The sequence below is a fragment of the Phragmites australis genome, chromosome 4, assembly GCF_958298935.1.
Source record: "Phragmites australis chromosome 4, lpPhrAust1.1, whole genome shotgun sequence".
Lineage (NCBI taxonomy): Eukaryota > Viridiplantae > Streptophyta > Magnoliopsida > Poales > Poaceae > Phragmites > Phragmites australis.
This window is the reverse complement of record NC_084924.1, coordinates 2,146,586-2,166,407: the sequence shown is the minus strand read 5'-3', so window position 1 is coordinate 2,166,407 and position 19,822 is coordinate 2,146,586. Positions and strand designations below refer to the sequence as shown.

At 41.0% G+C, this 19,822-nt stretch overlaps 3 protein-coding genes across 5 annotated transcripts; all 3 read left to right on the top strand.

Annotated features, from left to right (window-relative positions):
• The first annotated feature begins 3,083 nt into the window (after positions 1-3,083).
• LOC133915138 (NEDD8-activating enzyme E1 regulatory subunit AXR1-like) lies at positions 3,084-10,930 on the top strand. 3 transcript variants are annotated; one of them, XM_062358167.1, is made up of 14 exons: positions 3,084-3,340; positions 4,447-4,619; positions 4,715-4,878; positions 6,103-6,213; positions 6,504-6,583; positions 6,686-6,836; positions 6,942-7,035; positions 8,067-8,155; positions 8,608-8,681; positions 8,805-8,967; positions 9,428-9,513; positions 10,018-10,101; positions 10,196-10,385; positions 10,653-10,930. In XM_062358167.1, the coding sequence occupies exons 1-14, from the start codon at positions 3,297-3,299 to the stop codon at positions 10,734-10,736; spliced, it is 1,587 nt and encodes a 528-aa protein (XP_062214151.1). In that variant the 5' UTR covers positions 3,084-3,296; the 3' UTR covers positions 10,737-10,930. The 3 variants fall into 3 exon arrangements, with proteins under 3 accessions (XP_062214151.1, XP_062214154.1, XP_062214152.1); XM_062358170.1 differs by having other exon boundaries at positions 3,088-3,340; positions 10,229-10,385; XM_062358168.1 differs by having other exon boundaries at positions 3,103-3,340; positions 10,205-10,385.
• A 5,328-nt stretch (positions 10,931-16,258) lies between these two features.
• LOC133915137 (zinc finger protein ZAT5-like) lies at positions 16,259-17,075 on the top strand. The gene has a single exon (XM_062358166.1). The coding sequence runs from the start codon at positions 16,366-16,368 to the stop codon at positions 16,858-16,860; it is 495 nt and encodes a 164-aa protein (XP_062214150.1). The 5' UTR covers positions 16,259-16,365; the 3' UTR covers positions 16,861-17,075.
• Positions 17,076-18,418: 1,343 nt separating this feature from the next.
• LOC133915136 (zinc finger protein ZAT12-like) lies at positions 18,419-19,119 on the top strand. The gene has a single exon (XM_062358165.1). The coding sequence runs from the start codon at positions 18,434-18,436 to the stop codon at positions 18,950-18,952; it is 519 nt and encodes a 172-aa protein (XP_062214149.1). The 5' UTR covers positions 18,419-18,433; the 3' UTR covers positions 18,953-19,119.
• The last annotated feature ends 703 nt before the right edge of the window (positions 19,120-19,822 follow it).

Genomic DNA, 19,822 nt, shown 5'->3' with positions numbered 1-19,822 from the left:
CAACTAGACATATAAGTGTCTGACACTTTTGTGCATTGGTCTAGATATACTCTTATCTATTTACTTAAACACGAACAATACTACCCCTTCTGGACCATATAAAATTTCATTGTTCCTGTAAAAAAATTTATAAACTGCCATATATCCGACATACCTGACAACTATCGACAAAACTATATCATTATTGCGACAGAACATAAAGAATCATATTAACTACATTTATAATGCAAAATTCATTACAAATATAGCTAACATGTAATCTATATTGCAACAACATATTCATAATTTGCTATATCAAAAATATTTAAATCCTACATCTATCATATCAATTATGATTATAGTATATTTAAACCTTACATCTAATACCTAACATATGTCTAAATATATATTATATCTAATTGCTAATATATATATATATATATATATATATATATATGATCTAATTACTGAACTATATCTAACCCTAATTTTAAAACTATATCTACATTTTAACCTATGTCCAGTGATTATCCTACTAGGTTTGTAAAACAAAACCTAACCTAGATCTAATATCTAACCTATGTCAAAACTTAGCACTAGTTATTATCCTACTGGGTTTGTTAAAAAATAGAAAAAATTACCTCTTTTTTCCAGCAGAACTTCGCCGCACAAATCTCTCTCCCATCTCCTCTTCTCTTCTCTCAGCTGAATGAGAATGAACTTTTGGGTAGACCTGCGTGGCGTCGTAACCATGAAGTTCTTGCCCGTTAAACGGATGAGATCTTACTCTATTTGATTATTAAATTCACTGACAGTCGGGACCTGTAAAGTCTCTCTTGTTTAACAGGTAAGACTTTGTTCTTACTCAGACTACGGTGGAATAGACTTTATTATTTTTCAAATGGATATATAATCTTAAAATATTTTTAAAAAATAAAAAATTCTATTGCTTCTACGGTAAGCAAAGGATAGTAGCTATCTATTGTTCCGTTATAGGGTAAAAGTGGAGCGTATAGTTTCCGATCTGATTTATATGGATACAGATATATATGTAGGTACGATGAACCCTTTTAGTTATCTATATAGATACGGATGTTGATACTTTGATATGGATTTGAATTTATATATATATGGTATTAAAAAATTCGGTAAATATGAATTATCTAATTTTCTACACCGAATAATCTGAGACATCCTACTCGGATTATCTGCATTTCACTGAGCCTATTACCTCTAGCCGGACCAATACTATTTAGTCTGTTGTTATTTTTGCTAGTGTGTTATATGTATGTACTATAGATTCTATCTATATATATATAATGTAATATTTTAAATTACTCTACTATCTACTGCTTGCCATATTATGCTCACCTGATGAATATGTAGCATTTCTAAGTCCAGGCAAAATTCAAAATTAGATAATATACGTGACCGTATTTACCGAAATAGACAACATATCATCGTATTTACAATTTTAGCGTTCGTATTCGGTACTTTATTTACCAAAAATTAATTTTCGGTACACCGTACCCCGAAAATACCATATTCGGCACACGATGTGCCAAATATGGCACTGTAGCACCGTATTCGGCACACGGTGTAACGAAAATGGGCTACAGTGCCATATTCGGTATGCTGAATTTGAACAGTATCACGCATGAACAATAACATCAGCGCGTCTAAATTTTGTTTTCCCTCTTTTCAAAACGGTGGTTTTCTGTTACTTTAAAAATTTTAAAACTTTTTTTTTCGTATTCCATAATCCTTGTGCAACCTACTTTAATTTGATTCACTGAAAAATACTTTGTATATTTTAAACTAAAATTCTAAAAAAAAACTACTTTTATAAATTGTAACAATTGTTAGTGTCTCAAATAAATTCTCAAAAATCTAGAAAAATTTATTAATATTCTTCTTATGTGATAGACTAATTTTTAAAATTATTCCGAGCCCTAGATTATATGATGAAAAAATGAGTTCATTTGTAATGCTCCATTCATTTGTATTACAAAGGAACTCACTTTTTCATCATATAACCAATTTGTTATATAAATAGAGCATTACAAAGGAACTCACTTTTTCATCATATAACCTAGGGTTCAGAATAATTTTAAAAATTATTTCATCATATAAGAATAATATTAGTGAATTTTTTTAGATTTTTGGAATTTATTTAAGACACTGACAATTGTTACAAGTTATAAAAGTAGTTTTTTTTAAAGAATTTTAGTTTAAAATATACAAAGGATTTTTCAGTGAATACAATTAAAATGAGGTGCACATAGATTATGGAAGATGTAAAAAAAAAATTAAAATTTCTGGAGTAACAGAAGACCACCATTTTGAAGAAGAGGAAAAGCGAAATTTAAACGCGCTGACGTTACTGTTCATACGCGACACTGTTCATGGCAGGTCAGTGTGTGATATGGCACTGTAATCTATTTTCAGCACACCGTATGTCTAATACGGTGCTACAGTGGTATATTCGGCACACCGTGTGTCGAATATGATATTTTTGAGGTACGATGTACCGAAAATTAATTTTTGGTAAATGAAGTGCCGAATACGAACGCTAAAATTATAAATACGATGATATGTTGTTTATTTTAGTAAATACGGTCACATATATTGTCTAATTTTAGATTTTTGCCCTAAATCTAAATACGTATACCTCTTACTTGCATAGAAATATAAATAGCTCTTGGTTTCTTTTACTTATAACTAAATCTTGTGATCTACATATCTTGCATTTATATATATCCATTTAGACTTTTTTTTAGACTTTCATCACTTTCTGAAAAATAATAGTGACCGTTGATAATACTTTAAGTGAGATTTTAACTATACATATAAACTCATAAAGATTATCTTAAAAAAGATGATTAATGGTTTTGGAACGAGGATGACACCCATACAGCCCTATTTAAATGAGATTTTAGCTATGTATATAAACTCACGAAAATTTATCAAAAAATGATTGATGGCAGAACGAAGATAACACCCACGCAGTCTTAACGCTAATAGTCATGATTTCTCTCCAGCTACCCATTGATTGCACAGCCATGTATGCGCTTATTATCTAACTATTTTAGTCCGTATCTAGCTCGACTCTAACTCATGGCAATCTGTATTCGAATCCTGTAGGAATACAGTAGCCGCTGCGACTCCGAAACAATACGTAGATATGCCGTTCGAATCCGATCCGTTTTCACCTCTCTTCCGCTATATTCGTCGCCGGGGTGGAGGGGCGGGGCAAAAACCCCACACACCACAGAGAAAAAAGAGCGCGCAGGCAGCCTCCGCTCCGCTACGCAGCCATGGCCGCCGCCGAGCCCAAGACCAAGTACGATCGCCAGCTCAGGTAAACCCTTCGACGCGCATCTGTGCTTTCCCTCGCTTCCTCCCGTCTCCGCGTGATCGATGGGTAGATTCCGTCGTTTCGAGCGCGCATCGTCGTTCGATCCTAGGGTTTGGGGTTCTGCTGAGACGTAATTCCGTTCGCGGGATCCAGTTTTGATTCCGTGTAGATGCGTTGTGTCTGTCCCAACTAGGGTTTAGGGTCCTGTTGTGATTCGGCCGATGGGTGCTCTAAAATTGGGGGATTCTCTCTAACGCAGGTGGGCTTGTGTTGGGGCTACGAGGCTTCTCTTCAGGCCTTGCATTGGAGCTTGGGTTGCTTACACGTTGTTGGACAATGATTTAGTTATTGCTAGGCTGATCTCTTAGTCCGATAGATTTTTTTGCAGCTTTTTAGGTGCGCCTTAAGTCCACAGTGGTAGGTAATACATGGAATTCCGATGGGAAGGTGTAGTCTGGTAGCGATTTACTGATTTTTGCTGAGCAACTGACTTAGCGGAATTGGGTACTTCTGGTTCCATTGCCTAAGCTACAACTCCATATTAAGTTATTAGCTGTCCGTTACTTTTGTAGCTATGCTACACAGCACTTTGGTCAACGCAAATCCCAGAACCCCGCTTCCCTACTAAGTTGAGATGATAAACCCTTAGTGACTAAAAGTATTGCTCATAAGATGATCTTTGTCTAGGTCGATGGTTTTTGGTTGCCATCACAGCTGTTATCTCTAGTTTGCCCCTCTTTTAATCTGCATGGTTTGACCCTTCGACTGATCTTGATGATCAGAGAGTAAGCATGACTTTGAAATTAAACTATTTACAGACAATGATTCAACATTACCTACCACACTTATCAATTAGTCATTGGCCAACGGCAAAATTTCCTGGTTCTTTGTTGCAAAATTCTTCTGGGTCGATTAGGGCATAGGAAATAGTCATTCATGACGCAAGCATTGTTTTTATCGAATTAAGGAAACCCATTCTGTGTCATTTAGCCTGTGCTTTCGAATAGGTAGATATGCTTATTATTCTTTGCTTACTTTACTCCCTACACAAGCAGATAGCATACCCAGATATTGAAAGCTACCTGTTGTTTGTTAACTACAAAGTACAGGATATGGGGTGATCAAGGACAGATTGCACTGGAGAAGGCTAGCGTATGCTTGCTTAATTGCGGTCCAACTGGAACAGAAGCGCTGAAGAATCTTGTGCTTGGAGGAATAGGAAGTGTCACTGTTGTTGATGGCTTCAAAGTCGAAGCATCTGATCTGGGGAATAATTTTTTGTGTAATTTCTGTGCTATGTGATTCTTCATGTTCTTCTGAATTCATTCCCACAAAAACGATGGAACTCATATTTGGGTACCTTATATTTTCATGCAGTGGATGAAAGATGCTTGGGACAACCAAGAGCTAAATCCATATGTTCTTTCCTACAAGAGCTGAATGATGCTGTCAAAGCCAAGTTTGTTGAAGAGTCTCCAGCGACTTTGATAGATACTAATCCTTCCTTCTTTTCCCAGTTCACTGTTGTCATTGCAACTCAGGTGTGCTCTTTAGTCTACTCTCATGATAGATTGCAAAAAGCATGATTAGTCTTCTGGTGCTTTTCTATGTAGCCAAAACTTTTGGGTGCATGAATACTTATGCTTTACATGAAACGAAAATGTTCGGAAGATGAAAATCAATAAAAGGAGTATTAGAAGGTTTATAGACTCACAGTAATGCTCCCGATAATCATAACTGTTATATCTAAATTTCTGTTAGAAAGTTTATACTTTGAGGAACAAGTGAATCTCTTTGTGTTGTAAATTATGAAAATTCTACACTTGTGATGACCTTTCTAAGGCACCAAACCTGTGGACCGTTGTGGATGACTGCTGGTGTTATATAGCATGTGTAAATCAAATGATAAGATAGTAAATAACGCATTACTTTGTTCCTCAATGATTGATTATTCGATCAGTTTCTTCTGAACCTTGTTTTATTGAAGCTACCGAAAAAAAAAACTTTGCTTCCCAACCGCCTGTTCGTGCAAAGTCAGATTTTAAATCATGATTTAATCGTGTATGAGTGATTCTTATTGATACACTTTGGATGTGATGTCTCTACTATGTACTTGATAGCTTTAAAATTATTGGCATGCCAGAACTCATTTGCTGCATTGTCTATTCACTTTTTAAAGTTCTTTTGCTCTGAATTAGTATCGCTGCATTACAGCCTTTTTGCTTCTGAGAAAGTTCAATCTTCTACCTTGTGCAACAGTTGTGGTCAGTAGTTATATATTTTTATGGTCATTCTGCAGACACACGGTGCTTTGTCAGTAGTATGGCTTTGGACCAAGCCAGTAATTGCTCTGTCAAGATTATACACATTAACTTAATGCATAGCTTCCCTGTTAAGTGCATATGTGGAGCCGAGACTTTTGCATTAAATCAGTACTTTTTTTATACGTCTCCTCAATGATTGACTGGCTGCTAGGTTTTGTAGTTCAAAATATAACTTCCCCATTGCATATTTGGCTGTGCCTACAACTGATGGCTCACTGGTGGGAAGCAAATATTGGCAATATCATTTTCTAGTTTGTTTTTTAGTAATAATTTTGGTCTGTTAGCAACACCACAGTTCGACCATTCCCTAAGGCTTTTATTTTCACTGGTGCTAGTAGAGTTCCTTACTCTCCATTTTAGAGTATTTGCTGGCAAAACATCTGTATGAAGTATAGCTCTCAACATATTTTTTAATACAATGTTTTTTCTTCTATGCTGCAGCTTCCAGAGAGTTCTTTACTGAAGCTAGATGATATCTGCAGGAAAGCAGATATCTTGTTGGTTGCTGCACGTTCATATGGTCTAACTGGTTTGGTCAGGGTCAGCGTCAAGGTACTTCGATATACTTACACCCTGCAAATTAGTTTAACCTGTCCACATAACTAATTATCATGACATCACGGTCACAGTTAGGAAGACCTGACTATTTTGAATGCTTAATCATTCAACACGTAGTTGCGTATGAGGCCTTGCCACCTGAGCCTTGTTGTCTGTGGCTTGTTACCGTTTTTGACAGTTCTGGTCATGCCACCTATTACATATGAGCTAACCATATTGAGGGGAAGTCATAACAAAAGCATCTTTTTGGAAGGTTGACATTTTTTTTAAAACTTTTTGGCCAGGAACACAGTGTCATAGAATCAAAACCGGACCATTTCTTGGATGATCTGAGACTTCACAATCCATGGACTGAACTCAAGCAGTAAGATTATATTCGTACCTTCATTTTGCACAGAACAATGTGTTTGATAACTTTCTCATTGTACAGAAAGTCACTGTTACTGTTGAAACTTATGTTTTTCAGATTTGCAAAATCAGTTGACATAAATGATAAAGATCCTGTTGTGCACAAGCATACTCCATACATTGTTATCCTTGTGAGGCTTGCCGAAAAATGGGCAGATGCACATGATGGTTGCTTGCCTTCAACTAGGCAAGAGAAAAAAGAGTTTAAGGTACATACTTTCAGGACTGTTGGCCATCAAGTAAACGTCTAAATAAACTGTTAATATGCAGCTTTTAGACTGTCCACGCACTGACTAAAATGCTGTTTTAAACAGGACCTAATTCGAGCCCATATGCTAAATGTAGATGAAGAAAATTACAAAGAAGCTGTGGAATCTTCATATAAAGTCTCTGTCACTCCAGGAATCAGTAAGTTAATTTTACATGTCGTTATACCAGGGTAATTTAATCTGCTTTTTTACCTTCACAAAAAGCATGAGGCAAATTTACCTGAATTAGCACGAAGTTACAGACTTATCGTACAACTCTTCTTTGCATAATTAATGAACTAGACCTAGTGGTGCCACCCAAGTGCTGGATCCTAAGCTTAGGTTGGTATGGGCAAATATTGTCTGCATTTGAGTCAATAATGGTTTCACATGTTTTCTGAATCTTAGCATGCAAAGTGCTATCAAGCTGAGCACCTTCACTAATTACCTTGTCCAGCTTTCTTTATCAAATATCAGCTGGAATTTGTGGGTTTACATGAATCGGATTTTGAGCATCTCCATCCAGACTTTATTTTTGTTGGATGTTTGATGTAAGATCTTGGTATAACATATAAGTGGTTTTGGTGGTTGATGGACGATAGCACACTGTTACATTGAGGCACGATCAATAGCAATATCTGAGCTCAGTTTGTGGCTTGATGTGTGTATTCTCTCTGAACTTTCTAGATACTTAATGACCATGATTACAATATTGATTTGTGACACAGTGTTTGTATATATTGTGTTCTAATTATAACATGCCACTAATTATAACATGCCACTTGTTTCTGTTGCAAACATATGGCATGATATTCACAATCACATGCTTATTTTGCGAACTGTATAATGGTGGTCCCACTTGGATTGCTAGTAACACATAACCCAGTTGATGCTTGCACACTAGATAGCATGAAGAAAATGGTGGGTATAGGGCTGTCTGCAATGGTTTAGATTAATACTTGAAATTTGTGGGGAATATTTCTAGTTATATTATTTAGACAATAATTATGTACGGCTTTCATAATCGTAAGTTGTGGATTTAATCTAAATAGTCTTATTTCCCAAATCTTTTGTATAGTTTAATATTCTCACAGCCAATGATGCACAAAGTTCACTCATCTTGGCTCATACAAAATGGCACATGCAACTGTTCAATCTTGCAAGTTCTAACTCACGATTGATCTCTGCTAGGTAATGAGATCCGTCAGATACTCGATGATAACTCTGCAGAAGTCAATTCATCTTCATCAGATTTCTGGATTTTAGTGGCTGCTTTGAAGGTAGCTATCGTATTATTATTCAGATGTATTGAATGATGACTTCTTTTATATGCTATAATAGGTCAGGCCATAATAGTTAACATACTATGCTTAAAGTTTGTGGCCTCCTTATGGCTGAATGCTGATTCATTTGTCACCAATCTATTATGTGACCTCCCTTGCTATTGTTAAAATGAGATCTGAAAGTTCTTTTCTCGGTATCTTTTAGCTGAGTTTGTGCCAAAATTTCAGGCAATTGATGTACTTAAGGTGTCTAAAAAATATGCAATGAAATTGCTTAGGCCAAGTTCTACCTTTAGTTTGTGAACTTACAAACTTGAGTCCTAGCTTCATTTGCGCTAAAATCTCAGGCCCCCAATATAGTTGAGGTGCCTTAAACAACAGACTTCTTTTCTTAGCATGTTTTCCATGTTGTCTCAAACTTGCATTGCTTTCTCTCTCACTATCTACAGGAATTTGTTGCAAATGAGGGCAATGGTGAACTGCCTCTCGAGGGAACAATTCCTGATATGACGTCACTTACTGAGTAAGTGTCTTACAGTGGCCATCCACCTTTGCTACCATCTCCAGATTCAATTTCTGCTGCTATCATGACCATTTTCTTCTATCATGTGTATATTCTAATGTTTCTCTTTCATGACCTTTACAGGTATTATGTAAGCCTACAAAAGATTTACCAAGCTAAGGCTGAACTTGACTGTCTTGCCATGGAGCATCGTGTAAAGTATATCTTGAAGCGGATTGGTAGAGATCCAGATTCTATCTCAAGGGCATATATCAAAACTTTCTGTAAAAATGCTAGAAAACTCAGGGTAAGCTGCTTTCTTCAGCTGACATGTTTTGTAGCTTCTATTTATGATTGCAACTGCACATCTTATTGCATGATGCGCTCAACTGTGGCAACCAATTCATTTTTGTGATGGCTGTAGTGTTTTTGTTATCCATGCCATAATGATAAATTGGAATATTGGATAAAGCTGATTTTATTTACATGATGTACAGATTGCTGCTTGCTCACTTGTTTCAGAAGAACAAAAAATTAGTACTGTAGTGTGAAAGAGGCACAACTTTTAAGATATGTGCAATGGAATTCACGTGCTTTAAATTTTTTCATAATGGGACACCTTTTGTTCATTTTTCTTGTGTGTTGCATCTATCGGTGGCTTGATGTTAATTTATAAGTTGTAACCGATTAATAGTGTGAATAGATACCCAAAAATTATCATTTTAATCGGGTTTTGTCATCCATGCTGAATAATTTCCAATGTCTAGGTCTGTAGATATCGTAGTATCGAGGAGGAATTTAGCTCTCCCATTCTCTCTGAGGTTCAAAGGTACTTCACCGATGAAGACTATAGGTCAGCATCCATTACTCTGATTTTGCTGGTTCATGCCTTTACATATTGTGTTTTGTTTAGTTAATGTAAAAGAAATGCTATACATGTTCCAGATTTCATTTTACTACTTATATTACATTTTCTGCAATGTTGTTAGTTAAACTAGTGTGACATACACTTCCTGGTAAATCATCACTTTGTTTTATCTATGCATCACCCTAAATCTAGGCAATTCTAGATTTCTAGGATATTGCGGTGTTAGCATTTCTTCAAAGATAAAAAAGAATAGTTCTTGAAACTATGCAGAATCGTAATGCAAATGCCTGTAATATAGATGCTTTCATGGACCTGATTGCGGACTTCCAAAGCAGAGCATTTTGTTTGGAAGTCATATGTTCATTATCCCATAAATACTGGCTTTGAATATTGTGTATGAACTATTTTCTATTGAAATAAGTAGCCCATGGTTTAGATATTTTTTCAGTGAAATTGCTTCTCTAATGATAATAAAATGTGTCCCTGCAGTTATGCAATGAACTTCTATGTTCTACTGCGTGCTGTTGATCGATTGGCTGCCAACTATAATAGACTACCTGGAATCTTCGACAGGTACATGAGAAAATGTTTATTTGCTTTTGGTGAACAATCATCTCACTCCTGTAGAGAGATGATTCTGTTTTTTATAATACTGATTATGCACTAGTTTCGATAGTGAGTTTGATGAGGATATCCCTAGGCTGAAGACAGTTGCCGCTTCAGTGCTAAGTGATATGGGTTTGAACGGAGCATCCTTATCTGAAGACCTGATAACTGAGATGTGCCGGTTTGGGGGCGTGGAGATCCATCCCGTGGCTGCCTTTATTGGTGGAGTCGCTTCCCAAGAAGTAATTAAGGTATGTTAAGTACTCTTGGCTGAAATTATTAGAGGGATAAGCACTTGATTGTGCATTTTTTGTTCCCCTTACACATTATTCCATCCAATCCTAAATATATATCATTCTACGATTTTACATTTTACCCAACAACATTAGAGAAAATGGTAAAAGTTCATCTTGAAATCATAGGATGACATATGCTTGGACATAAGCTAGAATGGACATGTATATGGAAACGAAATAAGTATTATTCCTGAATATTATTCTTTTTTACCCATCTTCCAGCTGGTCACCAAGCAGTTTGTGCCGTTGCGGGGAACATTTATATTCAACGGAATCGACCTCAAATCTCAAGTTTTGGAACTATAAGATGACCACATTTGAGTTGCCTCAGATTTTGTACCATGGCCTCGCGGTCCAATGAGATCAGTTTGCCCATGTACTTATTCGACATCAGATTTGAACTGTATCATAGTACTGACGAGTAGCGTAATTCACATAATGTTGACGTGAGTGGCATTCTCTCCTTGTAATTTATTATGGTCAATAATTTACTGTTTTTTCCCTCTTGTGAATTGCGATTACTGCTTTTACCTTTTGCGGCACGGAAAATGAATAGGAGAGAAGTGGCTGCGATTTAATAATGTTGTGGTGCGTAGGATATCTATACCACTCCCATCTGGAAGTATCCAGTGCGCCTGTTGCTGATGCAATCTATCCGTAATTGCGTAAGATCCGAATCTATGAATAGTCCCCTTTAAAAATCACACCTCCTCTATTAGTGGTGCCAATGTATGTAGACAGCCGCAGTACTAGTAGCAAGGATGGATGGTTGGAACTCGCAAATGGCTTGACATGTGCGTAAGCTGGCGAAAACGACTAGGCCATCTCTAATGGAGACGGTATTTTTGTTTTTCGAGTGCTACAGTAGATTCTGCTACAGTAAAGCGGGATAGATGAGGGCGGCAGAAAACGGCTCCCGTAACACTGTTCATAGTATATGTATGCGGGTTCGCTGCCGTAACACTGTTCATAATATATGTGTGCGGGTTCAAAGGGAGAAAGAGGTACGAAATATGGTGTTCGTTGGAGATGAAAAAAATATAGGATGTTCTAATAGTGATAAGGGATGTTATAATAGTGTTATAGGGGATGAAGTTTTAGAGTTTTTGTTAGAGATGTCTTAAGCGTGTAAGATTAAGGCTGACTCCGGTAGGAGCGGCAAAATTTTTCGTATCACTATACCGACTATTTTCTTTCGTTTGCTGATCGGAGCCGGCTGCAACACGCTCCAGTAGTATCAGTATCTATCTCTATAGGGATACGAGTAGGAGCCGAATGCTGATAAAGTTGTGGACGGAAAAAAGAGGCAGTATTATTGTAGCTAGAGTTTGACTGTGAGTTCGAGGAAAGAAAAAAATAGAAAAATATTATAATAATATTAGATAATACTTATAATTTAAAATAACTATTAAGTTAAGCATGTCGGTAGAGCTCTAGTGCTTTTAAGGAGGCCACGTAGACACCGACATCACTGTGTGTACACTCTCAGGTGTCCATCGTCAGGCAAAAATCTCCAGACTCGGCACACGACAACCGGCAAATGGCCGGTGTTCTTTCCGCGCCCGCGCTTGCCGTCAGACGAAGTCAGAAAATGCGTGATAGCGAAATGTGTCTGCTGCAGGTAGTCCAGATATCTTCCAGGTCAGAATCGTATTTGTCTTCCATGAAAGAAAAAAAAGGGTGCAAAACCATCTGCCTTCAACTTCAGCAGTGGTTGGCATGTATGCAAGCATTTTTTTTTTCAAAAGACGATAAGAGCATTGCGGGTTGTTTAGAAAGATTTAATCTAGTTTATAAAGAAAATCAGATTAAAAAACTTACTAATTGTATGGTTTAAAAGAACCATAGGCTCTTAAGATGATAATACGATCTTAAAATAAAATAATTTTTATATCAAAAACATAACCAATCAACAGTTAAGTTTAATTCAAAACAACTCACGTGCTAATCAATCCAACCACAGGCTCTCTATTTTCGTTTTCTTCGCTGCTACTGCATATTATTTTGATAGCGATGACGCGCTTCCTATTTTCGTTTTCTTCGCTGCCGTTGACCGGTAGTCGATCGATAACTTGGCAAACACTGGCTGTCGTCGGCAAGCCAGGATCGTGATCTGCATGTATACCTAGTCGGTCGATTGGATAAGCCTGCAGATCGTAAGCAATGTACTTCTGAAACAAGGAATCTTGCTACCTCGTGCCAACTACCTAGGCTACATATCCCTACCTTCACAATATAGATATAGAGATGTCTTCAAGGAGAGCACGTACGTAGGCATCGATCGACATTATCAGGTGTTCATCGGCAGACCACAGTCTCCAGACTCCGAAATATGGCCACCAGCAAATGGTTGCTTGCCGTCAGACGAAGGCAGAAAATGCATGGTAGCGAAACATGTCTGCTACAGGCTAGTGCAGTTAACCTGCCAGGTCATAATCATATTGCTTTCCAGTAAAAAAAGTACAAAACCTCTGTCTTCACTCTTCGGCAGCTGGCATGTAACTATGCAAGCATCTTCCTTTTTAATCAATAACGCTTGTCCTGTTTTCGTTTACTTCGCTGCTGGTGCCAGGTGGTCTATCGACGACTAGCAGCCGTCGGCAAGCCAGCATCATGATCTTGCTACAGCCAATGGCAACATGATGATCATAATCGCATACAACCTAGTTGATTGGAGAAGGCTGCAAACTGTCAGCAAATAAGCAGTGTACTTCTGGAAGAAGGAACATACTATAACAATGTAGATATACTCGGAAGTAAGCAACCGTACTTGTGTGTGGGCCAGGAATGATGCACTTTTCCTCTTTGACCATGCTGAGGACTGAGGACATGGCATGCACAGGACATGGCATGCACTTTTCCTCTTTTTACGGGGTGTTTGGTTTGAGCCATAAACACGTGTCAGATGGATGATCCGTTATAGGTTCATCCCGTCAATTTCAATTTCGGTAGGATGACACTATCATTTATGTTTACATACTAGTCATTTGCTTGTGAAAAATGGGACGGTGATGGATCAATTTATTATATTCCTTAAACCAAACATGGGGTGACTTAACCGTGTCGACCGAGATAGCGACGTAATACTATTGTCCTCGTCAATTCTAGATGTATGTATAGAAACTTGAGTGCAAGCGACCCCTTTCCAACATATCAAACAATAAAACACACGCGTCAGTTCTTATCTCAGTGCTGATCACTTAGCACACAAGTAAACTAATTAAGTTAATGATGCACATGCACCAGGGTAAAAAACAGTACAATACTATTTAGTAAAATATTGTTTGAAAATTTGTGTATTGCTATAAGTACGATGAAGTGGTGCATCAGGGTATTCTTTGATCTAGCTTCGCCACTTACGCTATCAGTACATCTATCGTGACATCGTGGCACATCTAACGATCCCTAATTTGTTAATTACTCCTTTCGTTTCATACTGTTTGTCTACGTCCATTATTATATATAAATTAAGAAATACTAAAATTAAAGAAAAAAATACAGTGCACTCATGCTACTCCTAATTAATATAAGAATAAGAGCAAGTAACTGATTAATGTTGTAGTAAATGTATGTATACATTTAAGAAAATAGTAAGAAAATAGATTATAAAGTATCTTTAATTACCGTAATAAACAAATAATTTAAGATAAGTATTCTCAAAATTATAGATAAATATTGTGAGACGGAGAAAGTAGCTAGTGACCTGGCAGCAGACTTGAAGTAAACAAAAATCGCCATTTGGCCTCCATCGGCAGTCAGTTTGCAGCCACGAGCTCACGACTCATTTGGAACCTAATCTCTGGCGACTATTGGAGTAGTAGACCGATCGATAGCTGGCTAGCTGCCAGGCGCCAACCAGTAACAACCACGAAACGAAGTTGCACGCGCACGGAGCCCGCCCGCATTGGCGCGCCTGTTCCCTCGGCACTGCGGCGGTAGCCGCGCGCGGAGCCGTGTGCGCGTTGGACCGGCTGGCTTCGGTTCCGTGGACAGCGCGGGGCGCCCGTGAGGAAACGTGGGCCCCGCGGCACAGGAGCTAACCGCGTGGTAATCTTATCTGTCCACCCTCTTTGCACGGTTCCATGGCCTTGTTCCGTGGGAACCAGAATTTGCAAGGCTTCAGATGATCGAGACGGGCCTGACCAGCGCACAATGTATGCGTGTACTAGTTTACAACGACCGCACAGGTTCTGGATTCACCGTACAACAAGCAGACAGCAGTCACCATCGCGCGCCCCAGGTTGCATGTATATATGACTGGTAGACAGCCAAGCAAGCCAGATTGACGATTACTAGAATAGTAGAATCCGGTATATCGATGAACGATCGATGGTAGTAGGCAATATGGCTCTAAAAGAAACTCGAAGCTCACGCGATACTCGAGGTCAGCTCTAACTCGATAAGGCTTAAGTTAATGAGTATTACGATTTTTATTTGAGTTAATTATCCTATCAAATCTATACGATCTTTACTTTTTCTTAATGTATCTTCAAGACTAAAGGAGATATTATACATATTTGGTACAGCTAAAACTTATAGACTCTAAAAAAAGTAGCTTTTGCTAAATGTTATTTATGGTTTATGCTAAAAGTTGTTGGTTTTTATGAGAAATTTTTAGTTTCTCAGCACACTAGCTTTTCAGAAAATACACTCTCAACCAGCTTATCAGTTTTTTATTTATTTCATCAAAAATCAGCTTTTCAAACGACAACATATTTATTTCAGCTTATAGCTTTTAAAAAGCAGAAGCCTGAAATAAGTTGTGACAAATAGGATCATTACAAGGATCGGAAGGAAGGGATCATCCTCAAACTTATCTAGATGACTACATCACAATATCCAACCAAAATGACAAGATTACTCGAGGTTTCTTCCGTTATCGAATTTAGACAAGCTAAACTTGAGCCTACTTAAGCTTGATTCGAGCTCGTCCTTAAGCTTAGCCGCCATCGTAGGCTTGTTGAGCTCGACTCGATCTTTTATCGAGCTCAAACCTGACAGGGCAAACTTGTTCGAGTTCATCATTAACAGCTCTATGATGCATTCATGAATTACAACTCTCCTACTGAACAATTAGTGTTGATCACCTATGCTTACGATTACCGCCTCAGCTGATCGAGAGCAAGAACTTGAGAAGGTTTGAGACCCTTCCACCCGCTCGTGCATGTTGTCCAAGATCGCAAGTCATATGCCGCCCCTATCCCGTCTCAAATTACTCACCTCGTCTCAAAAAAGATGATATTGTAGAGTTAAAAACAAATATTAAGGTAAAAGCATCTTACTCTCTTTTAATACCATTAATTACACATGAAACGACACTTGTAAAGTAAATTATTCAAAAGAAAGGTGTGACTGAAAAATTTAGATTAAATTTACATTAAAATTATAAAACACTATATATTTTAAATTCTAGAAGACACTCAAAGGTAATCTATTTTGATACGAGGAAGTACTGTTAATAAATCAGCCGCCGACTCCGGCGGCGGCGTTGCCCTCGCGGCTAAGCAAAAGCAAGAGAAGGGAGCCGGCCGGCACGCGCTGTCCACCCACCTGTACCCTGCCCGCCGTGCCAGGTGGTGAGGTCAGCGCACCACACATCCAATTCGACCATATCCGAGCCAGCGCCCCCGGGTGACGGATCCCCATCCGTCCACGTCGCGATGCGGCGCCGCGCGTTCCGTTGCCTCAACCCGATTGGTCCAGCCACGCCACCTCTCCTCCCGATGTCGGTCGCCGCCGCCAACTTGGCGCACACGCAAGCCCCCGCGCATTTCAAATCCCACTCGGAGACGCAACGCAACGCAACCTATAAAAACGCTCGCGGCTCACCCATCCGCTCTCCCGGAGAAATACCCAAGCCTTTCCCGCGGATCGTCGGCCGACTTGGAAGCGAAAGGGAAATCATCACAAGGCGTCTCGGTCCATTCGGAGATCGATGAAGCGTTTGAGGGAACAGGAGGAGGTGTCGCTGGCGCTGTCGCTGAGCACGGACTCGTCGGCGACGTCGGACTCCTCGGCCGCGGCGCCGGCGTCGAAGCGGGCGCGGCGGAGGGGGCCCGTGGTGGCGACGTCGGGGGAGGGGGACTTCGTCTGTAGGACCTGCAGCCGCGCCTTCACCTCCTTCCAGGCGCTCGGCGGGCACCGGACCAGCCACCTCCGCGGCCGCCACGGGCTCGAGCTCGGCGTCGGCGCCAAGGCGCTGAAGCAGCACAAGGCCGACAGCAGGGACAAGCTGGGGGCGAGGCAGCAGCACGAGTGCCACATCTGCGGGCTCGGGTTCGAGATGGGGCAGGCGCTGGGCGGGCACATGAGGAGGCACCGCGAGGAGATGATCGGCGCCGACGCCGCCGAAGAATGGGTCTGGCGCCCGCATGAGCTGGCCGGGCACGCCGCATCCGAGCCACCCGTCTTGCTCGAGCTGTTTGCTTAGATCCGCCGACCGGTTAATTGATCCTAATTTGGGCTAACGCAACGTCATTGATCGAGGATATGTAAATGATAATTGTCTTTAGATTTTAGGGGGGAAACAGGTTGCTTATGTAAGTATGCTGCTAGGAGTTTTGGTTGATTAGCGGTTCGGTTCTTAGAGTTTGATTTTGGATGTCACGGGTTTCGTATGCAATCACAGGACAATTCTTTCGTTCATTTGTTCCTCTTTAATTTGTGCTTAAATACAATTTGCTATTGGTGTTAGAACTTCCGCACGGTTGATCAATTGAAATGAACGGCAATAGAGTTGCAGCTTATATTGATAAGCTAGGAAAACCCTGATTAGGCAAAGTACATATTCCAGCCTCATCTTTAATCTTCATCTTTAATCTTTTGGGCAACGAGGTGTGTAGAGTGTTCATTCCTCTAAAACATTCTGGTGTTACGCTCCTTCCAAAATTTCCAAAAAATCAGAATAATAATCTCCTACAGTGACCTTTTCCACCTCAATTGAACCATCTGCCAAATTGTTCCTCTATAGCGTGGTTTCTAGCCCCCGATTGTCCTCCAAGAATTTGAGGCTTTTCTTTCCGTTTGGAGGATGGTAGATGCCTGCTTCGAGAAGCTAGAGACGCACGCTTCAAGGCAAACGTGGGTTGCACGTAGGCGTATAGAAAATTACTACGTACTGTGTACTACTATTTTTGCTGCCTTTGCGCCTCTTCAAGTAATCCCCTTGGACACAGGCAACCATACGTAAGCGGCTAGATGGATGACAACACCGATCTATTTCTTCACGACATATGGTGCAGAGTCCGGACCGCGTACCGTCATGGATATCAGATTATCAGTATAGGATAAGGATATTAGTGTCCAACGCACCCGGACATATTTGTGTGGCAAAGTGAAATACGGATCCATGCGGCGATCTTTACCGTTTAGCCCATGCTGCTAGCCGCAAGAAAGGGGAGCTTTACCATTTAAAATTAAATGATACATAAGAGATAAAATTGAATTACTAATAACTGGATTATATATTTTTTTCTCTAATGCCAATGCACTCGGCAGCGCTAATTTGGCTTCGCCCCTGATGACTTCATTCAGCGTAGCAAATTAGCAAAAAGTGTAAAAGGCAGCGTGTGTCCGGTACGCAGTGTATACGGCGGTATCCTCGTAGCAGCCTGTTCATTCTTCGCCCGCAAGACTGGTCTGACCAGCAGCTAGCGTGCGTGCGTCGCGTCAAACTAGCCGAGCGCTCTCACTGCCCGCGACGCCAAGGCGCGACGACCAGTCTGTGCGCATCCAGATGCAGATGCAGGTGGGATCCAAATCCTACATCCCCGGTGCGCCCCTAGCTGGTTCCGTTTCGTGGGTGGGCCCTTACGCGTCCAGGACCAGTTACGGCATGAGGCCGGCGCACACGCCACTCCGAGCGCGTCCCAAACGGAAGGTTCCGCCCCACTCCGCCTTTTCAAACCGTCCAGACGGACGAGTCGCCAGGGCGCGACCGCAACGACGCGCTCCCGCCGTGGAGTGCACGAGACCACCTCGCCCGGTATATATAAAGGCCAACCATGCACACGGCAAACCCAACAGCAAGCAACTCCGAGCTTAATCCTAGCTTCTCCCCCGCCTGCGATCTTGAGCTCATCCGGCCGCTTCCTTCATCAATTAAGGTATCGCGGTTTTCGTACATGAAGCACCCGAGAGACGCCGGCGACGCGACCCTCTCCCTCGCGCTCTCCCTCGGCGCAGCCGGGCGCGGCAAGAAGCCGCGGCGCGGCAACGCGGCCGGCGAGGGCGCGGACCAGTTCGTGTGCAGGACGTGCAGCCGCGCGTTCGCGTCGTTCCAGGCGCTGGGCGGGCACCGCACCAGCCACCTGCGCCCCCGCCACGGCCTCGCGCTGGGGACGGCGCCGGCCAAGGCTACCGCTAAGCAGGAGAAGCCGGCGGCGGCCGTGAGCCACCAGTGCCACGTCTGCGGGCTCGGGTTCGAGATGGGCCAGGCGCTCGGTGGACACATGCGCCGGCACCGCGAGGAGGCCGCCGCCGCGGCCCAGGCGCCGCCCGTTCTTCTGCAGCTCTTTGTATAGAGTTTAGTCCAGAGTTCCAAGCACATACACGTAGACTAGTCTAGATTCTTCGCATTCGTGTCTGTAAATTGTAGCGCTTTCCTACAGATTGTTGGCATATTGGCCCATTCATTCGTTCGTTCATTTACTTGCACATGTATGTAATAAAGATGATTCCTATTTAGTCATGACTTCGTTAGTTTCGTTGTTTTTATTTACTTTTCTTTGTGTCAGTGGGTATCGAATTATATATCTGTGTCAAGCCGTCTGTTTACGAAGTACGCACTCATGCTGCTGTTTATTCTCAAACCAGGCCTGCATATAACGTCAAGTTTGCAGACTTTTATCAGACGGCTACTTTGCGTACGACATTTTTTTAATTTTAACAGGTTATGATGACGAGTGTCGAAACAAAATTGAGGAGATTGTTAGGATTTCTTTTACTGTACTCACGGATATCCTTATGGATTGGGATAGTCTGCGGTCAATTTTAGGATTGTGTTGGGAACCGCCCATGGGTTGATCCAGATCAGGTGACGGGTTTGCCACGGGCATCCCGTTCCATTCGCCGGCGTCCGATCACCGAGCGTCTAGAACTAGAAGGATCCGTGCCAGAACAGCCACCGTGGTGCTCACACGTAAGCCCTTGGATCCTCCTCCTCTTCTTGTCTAATTAATTTACTTCGACTAGGACATCTTGACATGGCCATCCCTATTAAATCGGATGAGACTGAGATGCACACGCATACTGCTTGCTTTCGAGCTTGCTGTGATCGTTCAGTTCCCCTTTGAAGATGCACATCCGTTGATTCGTCTGGTTAACCGTGAAAGAATGAGAGGTGTGAAAGCTTAAAAATCACTAGGCAGCGATGTTTCATGTTATCCTTTACG

Coding starts and splice junctions, on each gene's coding strand:
- LOC133915138 (XM_062358167.1), top strand. CDS start 3,297: ATGGCCGCCGCCGAGCCCAAGACCAAGTACGATCGCCAGCTCAG. Junction 8,156..8,607: donor TTTTAGTGGCTGCTTTGAAG/GTAGCTATCGTA, acceptor CACTATCTACAG/GAATTTGTTGCAAATGAGGG. Junction 8,682..8,804: donor GATATGACGTCACTTACTGA/GTAAGTGTCTTA, acceptor TGACCTTTACAG/GTATTATGTAAGCCTACAAA.
- LOC133915137 (XM_062358166.1), top strand. CDS start 16,366: ATGAAGCGTTTGAGGGAACAGGAGGAGGTGTCGCTGGCGCTGTCGCTG.
- LOC133915136 (XM_062358165.1), top strand. CDS start 18,434: ATGCACACGGCAAACCCAACAGCAAGCAACTCCGAGCTTAATCCTAGC.